General features: G+C 32.8%; 1 protein-coding gene across 1 annotated transcript in view; it reads left to right on the top strand.

The window, feature by feature from the left end:
• The window catches only part of TTLL7 (tubulin tyrosine ligase like 7), a 128,529-nt gene extending 117,854 nt beyond the window's left edge, over positions 1 to 10,675 (top strand). Inside the window, exon 21 of the mRNA XM_036445638.2 lies at positions 6,119 to 10,675. Coding sequence (XP_036301531.1) covers positions 6,119 to 6,224 — 106 coding nt within the window. The 3' untranslated portion in view covers positions 6,225 to 10,675. The remainder of the gene's footprint in view (positions 1 to 6,118) is intronic.
• The last annotated feature ends 2,760 nt before the right edge of the window (positions 10,676 to 13,435 follow it).

A 13,435-nucleotide genomic window follows, 5' to 3' on the forward strand; every position in this document is an offset into this window, starting at 1 on the left:
ACACTGCATACCCAGAGTTTATGAAAGTGTGAAATAATGGTAATTCTCTTGTACTGCTGTTGATAGTGAAAATTGGTACCTTTTAATAAATTTGGTGTTACAGAATATAATCTATCCTTTTCATAGCTATTTTATTACAGGTGATTCTGGGCAGGGATGTCTGAATATGTGCACCGAGACCATTATTAGAAATATCGTCGTAACATTTGCTTATAATAGCTAAAATTTTTAAGCAACCCAAATATCTATTCATAGAAGAAAGGACACATTTTTGTAATATTCACACAACGGAATATAATGCACATTGAAAATGAACAAACTGCATGTGCACATAGCAACATGGGTGAGTCTCAAACATAAAGTTGAGCAAAAGAAGCCAGACTCAAGGGATTACATACTTTGTTCCATTTATTTAAAAAAACAAAAGAAAAACAGGGACAACTAAATTATGGTGTTTCTGGAATGTGTACCTGGGGGAAAAAGGAAGCAATTACTGTAAAAGCCTGGATAGTAGGTAACTTTATGGGGAGGGTGGGTGCTATAATACAGGGCTCTGAGGTATTAGGAATGTTCAATTATTTAACCTGTTTAGCAGCTATTCAAGTAATCAGTTCATAATATTCATTAAACTGGACATTTAAATTTTATGCACTTTTTGAATGTGTTATACTTTACAATAAAAACATTTTAAAAACCGAGTTAACTACATGGTACCATTATGGCCTCAGGCTAAGACAGCTTGATACATCTGTCTCAGAACAGGCTAGTCTTGCTAGTGAGGCTATGTTCACAGTACATACAAAATATTTCACCCTTGTGCATTATTTCATTGGCTCCACACTCCATGAATCAGGCAAGGCGCACACTATTGAACTCTCTTCACAGATGAGAAAACTGAGGCCAGAGAGGCTGAATGGCTTATCCAAGTCCACATTGCTAGTATATGGCAGAGGTGAGACTTGAAAGTAGGGCTTCCCTCAAAAAATCAAAGTTAAAACTACGGGACAATGCATGCCCACTAGGATGGCTATTATAATAAAATGCAAAATAGTAAGTGTTGGTGAGGATATTGAGAAGTTAGAACCCTCATGCTTTGCTGGTTCACACTGGTGTGGCAGCTATGGAAAGTAACTATGCATTACCACATGCCCTCGCAATTCCACTCCTAAGTATATATTAATACCTCATGGAATTGAAAACAAGGACTTAAATGGACGTTCATAGCAACATTACTCATAATAACCAAAAGGTAAAACAAACCAGTGTCCATCAATAGATGAATGGATAAATAAAATGTAGTAGATACATACAATGGAATATTATTCAGCCTGTATAAGAAGGAATGGAATTCTGATACATGCTACAATGGGGAGAAGCCTCAGAAGCATGCTAAGCGAGGTAAGCAGTGAAGGACCAAATACAATGTGATTCTACCTGAATGAGGTATGCAGAATAGACAAATTCTTAGAGACAGAAAGCAGAGTGGATGTTACCAGGATCTGGAAGGAAGAGGAATGGGGAGTTAGTGTTTAATGGGTACAGTTTCTGTTTGGGATGAAGAAAAATGTCTAAACTGAATATTAGTGATGATTACACAACCATTGCAAATGCACTTAATGCACTGAATTGTATACTTAGTAAAAATAGTGTTTCATCTTATATATATTTTACCACATTACACACACACACACACACACACACACACACACACACACGATATTATGATTAATTTTACCTTGTCATCCCAAACCAAAAAGCTGAGTTTATTCTGGGGGTTTCATGGATCCTGTTCTTACTCCAGGAAACTCTCAGGAGGGTGGTGCAGTTTAAATATTCTTGAAATGCCTCAGTTGGTTAGAGCACCATCCCCATACACCTTGGTTGCAGGTTTGATCTCCGGTCAGGGCACACCCAAGAAGCAACCAATGAATGCATGAATTGGTGGAACAACAAATGGATGTTTATATCTCCCTCCCTTCCTCACTCTCTAAAACCAATTAAAAAAAGAAGAAGAAGGAATGGCTTTGTGTTTCAGAGATAGTCCATGGTCAGCAATAAGTTGGTACATGACAGACTGACCAATCCTACATCAAGCAAGAATTAGATAAATGTGTATTTTATGTCTACATGCTGGATTTGTGAAGGTGTTCAGACTTAGCCTCAGAGATGAGATAGGATATGTATGTGAAGCAAGTAGGGTAGCATGAGGTATTTCTCTTTGGTGCAAATTAGCTACAAGTTAGTTATTTTTGTATATCAGGAGTAAATCAGAATAAAAACGAAGCTGTAAACCTTTCACATTTTTGCTGCTTTAACACCGAGTCTTTAGATGTAGACTATAAATATACTTCATAGAGATATTCTTTCTATTAAAAATAAACTTTATTTTTTTTAACTTTATTATTTAACTTCATTACAAAGAATATTTAAAATATATTTGATGTTCAGTTAGTATGAGATCTCCCAAGAGACATTAGTGGTGATATTAAGGCAAATAATCCAGTATATCCCTTTAATGCTTTAAAATATTCCATAGCATTTGCTTTAGGGAAGCAAAGTGTTTCTGCCAGTGTGATTTTATATTCCTTTTTGAGTTCATACTGAACTTCTTCTTAAAAAGTTTCATTTTGGCTTCTATTAAAAAGCTTAGTACGACTGGTGTGGCTCAGTGATTGAGCATCAACCTACAATATGAGCCAGGAGATCACCGTTTGATTCCCTATGAGGGCACATGTCCGGGTTGCAGCTCAGTCACCAACAGGGGGTGTGCAAGAGGCAACTGATCAGTGATTCTGTCTCATTGTTGATGTTTCTCTCTCTCTCTCCCTTTTCCTTCTCTTCTGAAATAAAGAAAAAATACATTTTTAAAGAAGTTTAGGTTTGTTTATGTGTTTTCTATTTTCTAGGTTATATTTCATATTTCTGGAAAAAGGAGCATCATCATTGTAGCCATTAGATTTAAAATTGGGATACATAGAGAGAAATTACAATATAACATAGTTGCTAGGAGTACTGATTCTGGAGCTGGCCCACATGGATTTTAATCCTGGCTCCACCACTTACTAGCTGTGTGACTGTGAGCAAGCCAAGTGCTTTAGTGTATTATATATAAAATAGGACCTACAATAATATATACCATATAGAATTGTAATGGAAACTGGATTAATATTGTAAAACAATTATAATCATAGTGGGCACATAGAAAACACCATTTCAGTATTTAATAGTGTTAAATAAGATAGTATAAGTTAGCTGTAACCAGGACTTTGTGTTTTTATTTTTCATCTGTGAAATGGAGAGATCTTTAACTCAAAAGGATATGTGATGTTATTGTAATGTCAATATTACCTATTACTTGGAAATTCTTCAAAATAAGGTTGGTAGAAGTTACTGTTTACTCTGATAATTATCAATGTAATCAGAATGCATTTTCAATAGAAGATAAAATAACCCTCAACTAATACATATAGTAGATCTTGATCAAACACTTTTTTTCACCTTTGTCCTAAATAGAAAGTGTACCTTTTTCATGAAAGAAGATATCAGATTAATCATTGTGACTCCACTAGCTCTTGACATAATAATTAATCCATATAAATTACCCATGTGATATTAAGAAAATAATTTGTATAATCTGTGATGTGAGAAATCAATTGTTTTATTATTTATCACCCATTGTGAAATTTTGATTTAATTTGGTTTGTTGAATATTATTTTACTGCTCTATTAACTTAATGATTTGAGCAATTATTTATAGTTTGTGATATTAGGTAGTAGATTTAGGGGATATTATTAGATAATTTATACTAAAATGAAGTTTGTGAATATTATGGAGAATTCTTCCATTTTAATCTAATGCTGTATACAGTTCATAATCTATAATAATAAAAGCATAATATGCTAATTAGACCAGACAGCCAAATGACTTTCAGGATGAAGCTGTGGCTGTGCATGAATTTTGTGCATCGGGTCTTTATATCCTTCTACAAAATTCATATCACACAGCTATGAATATAATTTTCCATTGATATATAGGTATAGTGGTTATCAACATTATTTAATATAGAATAGGTAATTTATAGTACTCTTAGCCCTCAGTTTCTTCATATATCTATGGAAGTTTTATACTGTTGCTGGAAGGTTCTAATGTCAAGTGAAGAAAATAAAATAAATGATTTGATGCTCTACCATTGTTTATTTTCTCAAGACCACTGCTAATTAAAAATCTAGGGCTACTTTTACTCTTAAAAATTCCTCATAGATGTCTTTGTTCAGACTTTATAGCAGGTGCGGGGAAACTTTTTTCTGCCAAGGGCCCTTTGGATATTTATAACATCATTCGTGGGCCAGGCACAATTATCAACTTAAAAATTAGCTGGCAATATTTGGTCAAAAATTTAACTCTCCTCTAATGTTTTGGGCAGGGCCAGACCAAATGATTTTGTGGGCCTTACGTGATTCACAGGCCAGATGTCCTCCAACCCCGCTTTATAACATGTCCTCCTCCTCATTGGGACTTACACTTTTAGTAGTGATGTTGATTTGCCTTTGCTCATGTGGATTTCCTAGTTTGTGTCTCTCTAGACATATAGATTGGGCTGGCCTAATGCTAATCAGAGTTTCTCCAGAATAAAACATATTATACAGGTGCACACTCTTATTTGTAATTCCTAATCCTAAATCTCTGAAAACAAACAAAAAAGTAACCTATTTATTGGCAAATCTGAACTGAATTGGCATTAAATTATTTATATTATTCCTCTGATTTATTGTGAATATTTACACATTTCATTACAGAAATATCAGTGGCTTGGTTACAGGATGCTTCCTCAAAGCCCTGATGGAGATGATATACTGGGTGGGGCAAAAGTAGCTTTAGAGTTGTATGTGAAACACAATTTATTATTGTATTGTCATTTATTAATTATTGTATTATTTTCCATATGAACAACTGTAAAACTACTTTCATCACATCCTCTATATAGTGTATTGTCCTAAAATTCTGCAAAATTCACGTATTCTGAAATACATTTGGCTGCAAAGATTGAATGTGATTTGTAATGATTATTTTTGATATTCTGTAATCATAAACACTTTGTGGTTAGAAATATAAGGTTTATATAAGATATAAGTTATGAATGTTAATCTTCATTTTTTACTTATACATTACCTAGTCATAATACATAAATTATTATTAAACTATAATCAATGGTTCCTATATTCTTGAAACAAATAATTTTTGGTATTATGGCTAGCCAGATTCTCATATTACATTTTCTTTTTATTTTTTAATCCTCACCTGCAGATATTTTTCAATTGATTTTTAGAGAGAGTGGAAGAGAAAGGGAAAGACAGAGAGAAATATTGATGTGAGAGAAACACGTTGATAGGTTGCCTCCTGCACGAACTCTGACCAGGACTGTGGCCAGGACTTAACCAAGGCATGTGCCCTTGACCAAAATTGAACCCAGGACCTTTCAGTCCTCAGGCCAGTGCTCTATCCACTGAGCCAAACTGGCTATGATTCATATCACATGTTTTTTTAAAAATATATTTTATTGATTTTTCACAGAGAGGGATAGAGAGTTAGAAACATCGATGAGAGAGAATCATCGATCAGCTGCCTCTTCCACACCCCCTACTGGGGATGTGCCCACAACTAAGGTACATGCCCTTGACCAGAATTGAACCTGGGACCTTTCAGTCCACAGACCGACGCTCTATCCACTGAGCCAAACCGGTTTCGGCAATATCACATGTTTTTAAGAAATAGTTGACTGGTTCCACACATTATTTACAAAGATTTAGGATGAATTTCAAATTAACATGAGCCACACAAATAGTTTTCTTGCATGTGAGTGCTGGCTCTTCATGGGATGTCTTGGGATGCTAAGATCATGTGTTGCTTCTATCATCAGCCTTTTGGGTGAAGTTTTATGACCCTCTCCTCACTTCCCCTCTTGAGTATGAGAGAAGAAATCTTTTTATGTGGAATGCATAGTTTTTATAGTATAATTTCTCATGTAGGATATATAAATTACAAGCCACCTAACATGTCAGTGAGAGATGTTAATATTAATTTGCTTGTAAAAGTCTAATTTTTAACTGTTATTTTTAGGCATTTACTACCAAGAAGTACATTCTTCATGAGATCACCAGTCTACAACTTGAAATACAATTCACCTGGAATGACTCGCTCCAATGTTTTGTTTACATCCCGATGAGGCCATTTGTGAAACAGAAGGGAAGATTGCCATGGGTTATGCATAATAGCAATTCATTGCCCCCAAATGTAAACATGCAAGGAAAGCAACCATTAAGTGCTGTTTTATGTATATATGACATATATATGTGTGAAATATATGCACACATGCACTCAAATAATATATTTATTATATAAAAGAATTAGAAAACTTGGATAGAAGACTTAACCTTTCTGGAAATGTAATAAACCATGTTAATATTGTTTACACAATATGTGAATGTCTAGAATTTGCTAGGTTTATAATTAATACCTTCCTACTAGAAATGGTATTTTTGCTGCAGAGAATATGAAACAGAACTGATCTTGAAGATCTCACTACAGTGTTAAATTATTTTCTAGATAATATGTATTTAACTTGAATAAACTCTAGTAGTATAATACCTTATTCTCTTACATACATAGTAGCCATATAAAAATGAGGAAAAATTAGAAGCCTGGAGTTGCTTTGATGATAGGAGTAAGCGTAAAACGGGTTTATCATGACTATAGCACACTATACAAATTCCAACTTGATTCTTCCACATTTTGATTCCTGTATGTGAAAATTTAGCCACTTATGATAGTGTAAATTTTCAGTAAGGATATAGTGAGACCATATTCTGATCTAAAATGGAAGACAATCCAGTAGGTTAAGAATAAACAAAACATAAACTATCTTTTATTTTCACTTTTTATCACGAGTTACATAAATGAATAGAAAATGATGATAATGACAGAAATCTTTTCAGATGATTTTTGTTATCTCATACTACTCATTTTTATTTGGAATGTATATTTCCAATGTGTATACACAGTCAAAAATATTTTTTCCTGTTCTTCAGCAGAAGAGTTGACCTTTGAAATTCATTTCAGTGTTAATGTGTCACACTTATTTTACGTCTTTCAAGGTTGAGATCAAATTACATTGCAAAGTCTAATACAGTTTCACATTGCACCATAGAAAATAATCTAAAATGTTGCAAATGAAGGATTCTGATTACTGGATATTATTAGTTGTGGTGTACCCTTAAGAATCAAATAAAAATAAAGTATGAAGTTTCTTCTAGTTCAAAGTTATTATGCATAAGTTTCATAGCAGCTTCCATTTCTTAGAGTTTCAAAATCAATGAGTGAGCTTTTCAGTTTTCTCTGAAAATATAAACACTATCATTGACATGTAGATCCTTAGAAATTGCAATATTCACTCTTTTAGAAGTTTGTTTAAACTTCTCCCCAAAGCTTTATTTTCTCACAGACACTAATTATTTACAAAATTCATGAGTGTTTTACCTCCTTTTATTATTCTAAAAGCTAATTCCAGTAAATCAAGAAATGGCCCAAATCAGAAGGAGCGCTAAGAGAGGCAAACTAGCCTTTTTTAATTCACAAGCTGGATAATTGGCAACCCCAAGTTGTAAGTTAGATCTACTTTGCTTTTAAAGCCATGTTCTATGTCTGGGTTAGACTAAAGTAGTGTGTTCTTGGAACTATTGCTAATGACTACCTAACATCTATATTCCGATAGATACTTTTTCTTGCTAGATGTATCCCAAAGAAGGATATTTTTATCCTTGTTGAAAAAGAGAATAAGGATGTCAGGATGAAGGAAATCACTGCGTAACCCTGAGTGTTTATGACTCAATTTTGTAAATTCTTAAACATGTGTTATAGGTTTTTTAGAAAAAATAATGCAAAAATAGGGATATTATAAGATCATTATAAGAATAATCACCAAGTAGGTGTTTTCAAGGAGTATTTTTAGTCATTTCTCAAATTCATGATTTGTCCATGAATGAGACACAATTTCAGGTGTCTGGTATATAATATCAACACAGTTGGCCTCTCACTTGCATTGGTTTAAATAAAAAAATGGCTATTTAATTTGCTAGAGCCAGTGCTTTGGAACTTTTGTCCTCAGTTGCACAGGAGTGCAATTTTTATTTAAGACATAAAAAGAACATGGAGATGTACCCTCTTCCCCTAGGAAACACACACACTTAGAATTTTTAAAACTCAGAATAAATTTAATATATGAAACAACCCAACTAATTTATGAACAAATTCATTTTGATAGCTACTTAAGTCCTTTTTTGAGCACTAGAATTTCTTTGCCCACATTTGCCTATGTATATTGATCTAGTTTGATATGAAGTTGTGAAAAAAGCCACATACTCAATATTTATATATACCACTGATATGCAGTGGTCTATGATTGCTGTCCTGTTTATTCCCTTTTGAGACACTAAGAAGAGAAGATACGGTAATAAGGCGTGGAAGTTTCTAGAGGACATAGAAATGTTTTAGAGGTAAAACATATTCCATAGTGTTTATTATAATTTTTTATTAATGGGTTTAAACATCAATATAAATAATAGTGTGGGTCTGACACTCTCTCCTAGGAGATAAAATAACTTATCTGAAAAATTCATAAGCTACTCAATTTTACCAGGTGTTTCTATTAGGGAATTTTATTTACTTACGATGAAAGCATATTTTCCTGCTAAGAAAATACCCATGATTGTTCTGTAAATCTAGGATTGGAATGATTTTCAGAATTGTATAAAAAGCAACCTTTTTATTTTAAATAATTTATGAACAGTTTTACATTCAGATTAGTTTTCATTTGCATAATCCAGTATTGTAGATTTGTTGCTATTTGCAATCTGTTGGAGGAAATCATTATTTACCAGTAAAACAATTTTATTTTACTAGCATTTATTTACCTTGTATGTATAAAAATGAAGTTATAACAGAATCAAATATGCTAATGACAGCAGTAGCCTCTGATTAGAACATGGTTAAATAGCACTGGTTATAAAATGCAAAGATCTATACACATTTTTGTAGATTCAGATACTAAAAGTTTCTGTTAATGCCTCTTCCCTGAAACTAAAATGAACCAAATTCAAGCAAATAACCCCAACCTTCTGTACAGCTAGATGACAGTGGGTTCCAGACATCAATACAAACATTTCAACCTTATTCTTTTTAGTTTGGAAAGTTCATGATTGTAGCGTTTTGTTATCCAAGTGGAAATTTCAGATGTTTTCATGTAAATTAATCCAAATGTTTTCTTCTTTAGTCTGTTGAAACCATTTTGTTTAAAAATTCTCTTGAAATCTAAACATACACATTACATGACATTTTAAAAAGTACCAAAATTAATAGTTGTATAAATGTTATTATTTCTAGTTTTCTATAAAGCAGGGATTCATTCAAAATATATTCTTTAAAATATAATAGATACCTTGAGAAGAATGACAAAATATTTTTTTTCTGTTCTATTTTCTGCTAATTTACATTTTGAATCTTAATTTGATTATAAGGGTTAAACAATAAAAAGTGTGACCACAATTAATGTGTTTCTGTGACTTGAAAATTTGCTTTCATCTTTAAATTGAGAGATTACATTTTTTTTCAATAACTGAATTAGTTATCTACATATTTTGGACTAATATTACTTTTGAATAGATTAAAAATTTAGAAATATATTAATGATCAAAATTTTATTCCTTACACTGTCCTTCCTCCTTTATTTCTTTTTCTTCTTTTCTTAAACTTTAAGTTCTCTTTGAGGTTTTGACTTTAGTATGGATAAAGACAAGAAAAGAAAAATCCTCAGTGACAATAAAAGATAATGTGTCATTGGATCTAGTTTAGTTTGCTGAGATTTTTAGGAATCAGGTTGAAGTCTCTAGGCCTAAAAAGCATTAATTGTCTGGATCCATGTGAACCAAGGTTAATAGCTATAGTCTTGAAACCAAAAATTGGTATATTGAAACTTATTTCACACTTTGAGATTGCTAGTGTGTGTGTGTGTGTGTGTGTGTGTGTGTGTGTGTGTGTATGTATGTGTGTGTGTGCTTTGTCATAAACGAGTATATGGCATATTGGAGGAAACTATTCAGGTAACACATTCTGCATTAACTGGGCTGTATTATCCAAGAATTGCAAAATAAAGCTTTTATTTCCCCCACCAATTAATTTGAAAACTGTTGTCAAGTCATCATTCAATAGACCGATATTTTCTAAATTAGTAAGAAAACATACCTTACAAAAGTAATCCTATAATGCTAATATTTCTCTTTCAAAGGCTAACACCGACAGTTCTTGGTCTTGAGTTGGTCAGTTCATACAGGAACTAATGTACTTTCTACACATCGAATATTCATAGCTTTGCTGAAGATTCTGGGCTTGAAGATTAACTTGAAAGCTATACATTTGCTACCATAAATCATGATTCAAATTACCCTCATGTGCTTTACTATCTGTATATGAATGCAAATGCTGTCACAGGAAATATGCTTGAAATGTCTACAAAATGTGCAATTAGTATGGCCTTGCCATGCTTCAGCATGTGCTATCTGTATGGTGAACTTATTTCAATTACTCTGATATGTTACTATAATAAAAAATGTTTAACATAAGAAAGCTGCGATATGTCATCAAATGATTATTTCTGTTTTACTCACACACACACAGTTTTTAGAAGTAAAAGATAGGCTCTGAATGAAGCTTTCAGGGTGATGGAATATATTTTCACAGTAATTTTCTTCTGCTGTACAGACAGCAATAGCACTATGGGGATAGCTTTACCTGCTATTAAAGTCAGGTAGAGTAAACAAAATTGGTATCAATTCCTTGCTTTGCTGGAAGGTACACATTTCTAAAATTTAGAAATGACACTTTTATATCTTTCTAGTATCATTGATTGCAAAAGTATTACTAATCTGAATAGATTTATGTCAGCATCTCAGCTATGAAGTTCATTTTGGGAGGAATTTATAATTTTAATTTGTTAAAATATCATATAAGAATCATATCCTAATCTTATTGCCATTCATACCATTGCTCTTTAAGATGAAGAAATTAGAATATTTTTACTTAAAAGAAAGAAAGCACTTTGCATAAAAATCCTATCATGGTAGGAACTTTAAAGCATATATTTTTAAAAGTTGCTATTTTTATAAAGTAAAAAAATTGTATGAAAGCTCGAAGTTGAATTTGTGATTTTTTTTTCATAAATTTTTTTCATAAACTGGTGAGGCCAACGTATGTGATATCTTCCTATTTTACTAATTTGTAATTTTAAAAATATATAAAATTTTGTTCACTTAAATGACTGCAGATCTTTAAACTACAAAATAAATCATCCCAAAATAATTCAAGTGTTAGGAAACTTGATGTAGTGCCTTAAAACAAAATTAGTATTTAGCTTTTTGTAGAAATATCATAGATCTTTAGAGAGTTATTTTTTGTGTGTGCATGTATTAATCCTTACTGGAGGATATTTTTTCCATTGATTTTTGAGAGAGTGGAACAGAAAGGAGAGGGGGGGGGGAGTAATGTAAAGTAATAAAGTAATGTAAAGCATGTAAGAGTGTGGTCAGAATGTGATCCAAGTCCTTATGAAACATTGATGTGAGAGGGTCACATCAATTGTTTGCCTCCCACAGGCACCCTGTTCAGAGAGGAGAGCCTGAAACCCAGGTATGTGCCCTTGACCAGGAATTAACCTTTGATCCTTTGGTGTGCATGCTGATGCTCTAACCATTGAGAAATACTGGCCAGGGCTAGAGAGAGCTATCTCTTAATGATTACTCATGTATATGTAGAATATGGTGACAACAGTGCCTATCCCCATGGTCATGTAACTTTTTAAAAAGTGTTTTGTTTTTAATTAAAACGTGTTTCTCTATTTTCTTATCTCCGAGTCTTTAGTATTTTAAGATGTAAGGGACTAGAATGTGCACCAGTTCCTAAAATGATTTTCCCTGTTATTGAAATGCATCTTTCCAGGGCTAGTTTTTCATTGACCAAACTTTGCAAAGTGCCCAACGAACACTAATTCACTCACTAATAAAATGATCAAGGCATTTATTCAATCATTTATTTACACACTGGTGGTATAATTATAAACAATGACAAATCCGGTGCAAAAATTTACTTGCCCTTGTAATTGAGAATTTGGTCATTTCCAGAGGAATATTTGAACCAGGGCTTCCCCAGGAAATGGCTTGACCCAGAAAGGATGGCCATAGATAAATAACCTTAATGGCACACATGAGTTACATTAGACATTTGCAACATAACTGTGATGTGAAAAGTAATGTAAAGCATGTAAGAGTGTAGTCAGAATGTGATCCAAGCCCTTATGAAAATACATTGATGATTGATTAGGTCTAACATGGTAAAAGACTGTCTTTAATGAAAGTCTAACATCACCTATAAGCAGAGGATAAAAACTTTGTATAGCACACAACATACCTAGAAGCACTTGTTGGCCATCTGAAAGTATATTCTCATACAAACAAAAAGGCCTGTTAGTTTCTGAAAAATCCTTCAAAGCTGGAATTGATTAAAAATTCGTTGTATTTTTTATGAGACAACATTTATTGTCCAACTTTTCTTGTATCTAAATTTTTCTTCAGCGACGTTAGACACGGAAGACTTAAGAAGTTTCTTCACATTCAGTTCTGTTTTGTCCCGAGTGAAATATTGCCAAACCTCCCTGTTTAAAAAATATACTAATCAGTATATTTAGGGAGTTATATACTAAATGGTATTATAGTCACCTAAGTGAAACTATTTCATTTGGTTATCAAAAATACTGAATTTTGTCTTAGAAAGCAGTATCTTTACTGTTTACAGAAATGATACCATTTGGATAATTTTATAGCAAGGCAGCCTTCAGTATTTTATATAATACTATAAATACAATTAGAATAAGCAAATTCCATATCTTATACTGAGAACCAGATGCACAAGTGGAGATAAACCCTTTAAGTACTAAACTGACAGCGTTATGATATAAACTTTTAAGGTTAATAACAAATTTATATAAATGCAGACAATCTCTGTTCTATGATGCTGTTGCTAGTGTTAGAATAAGATGACTTTGAAAAGGTCAAGAAACAATAGAATTTATTTATTTATTTAAAAATATATTTTATTGATTTTTTACAGAGAGGAAGGGAGAAAGAGAGTTAGAAACATCGATGAGAGAGAGTCATCGATCAGCTGCCTCTTGCACACCCCCTACTGGGGATATGCCTGCAACCAAGGTACATGCCCTTGACCAGAATCGGACCCGGGATCCTTCAGTCCCCAAGCTGACGCTCTATCCATTGAGCCAAACTGGTTTCAGCAATAGAATTTATTTTTTAAATCTATAGTATGCTGTTAGTAAAA

The sequence above is a fragment of the Pipistrellus kuhlii genome, unplaced genomic scaffold (assembly GCF_014108245.1).
Source record: "Pipistrellus kuhlii isolate mPipKuh1 unplaced genomic scaffold, mPipKuh1.p scaffold_m20_p_2, whole genome shotgun sequence".
NCBI classification, from domain to species: Eukaryota; Metazoa; Chordata; class Mammalia; order Chiroptera; family Vespertilionidae; genus Pipistrellus; species Pipistrellus kuhlii.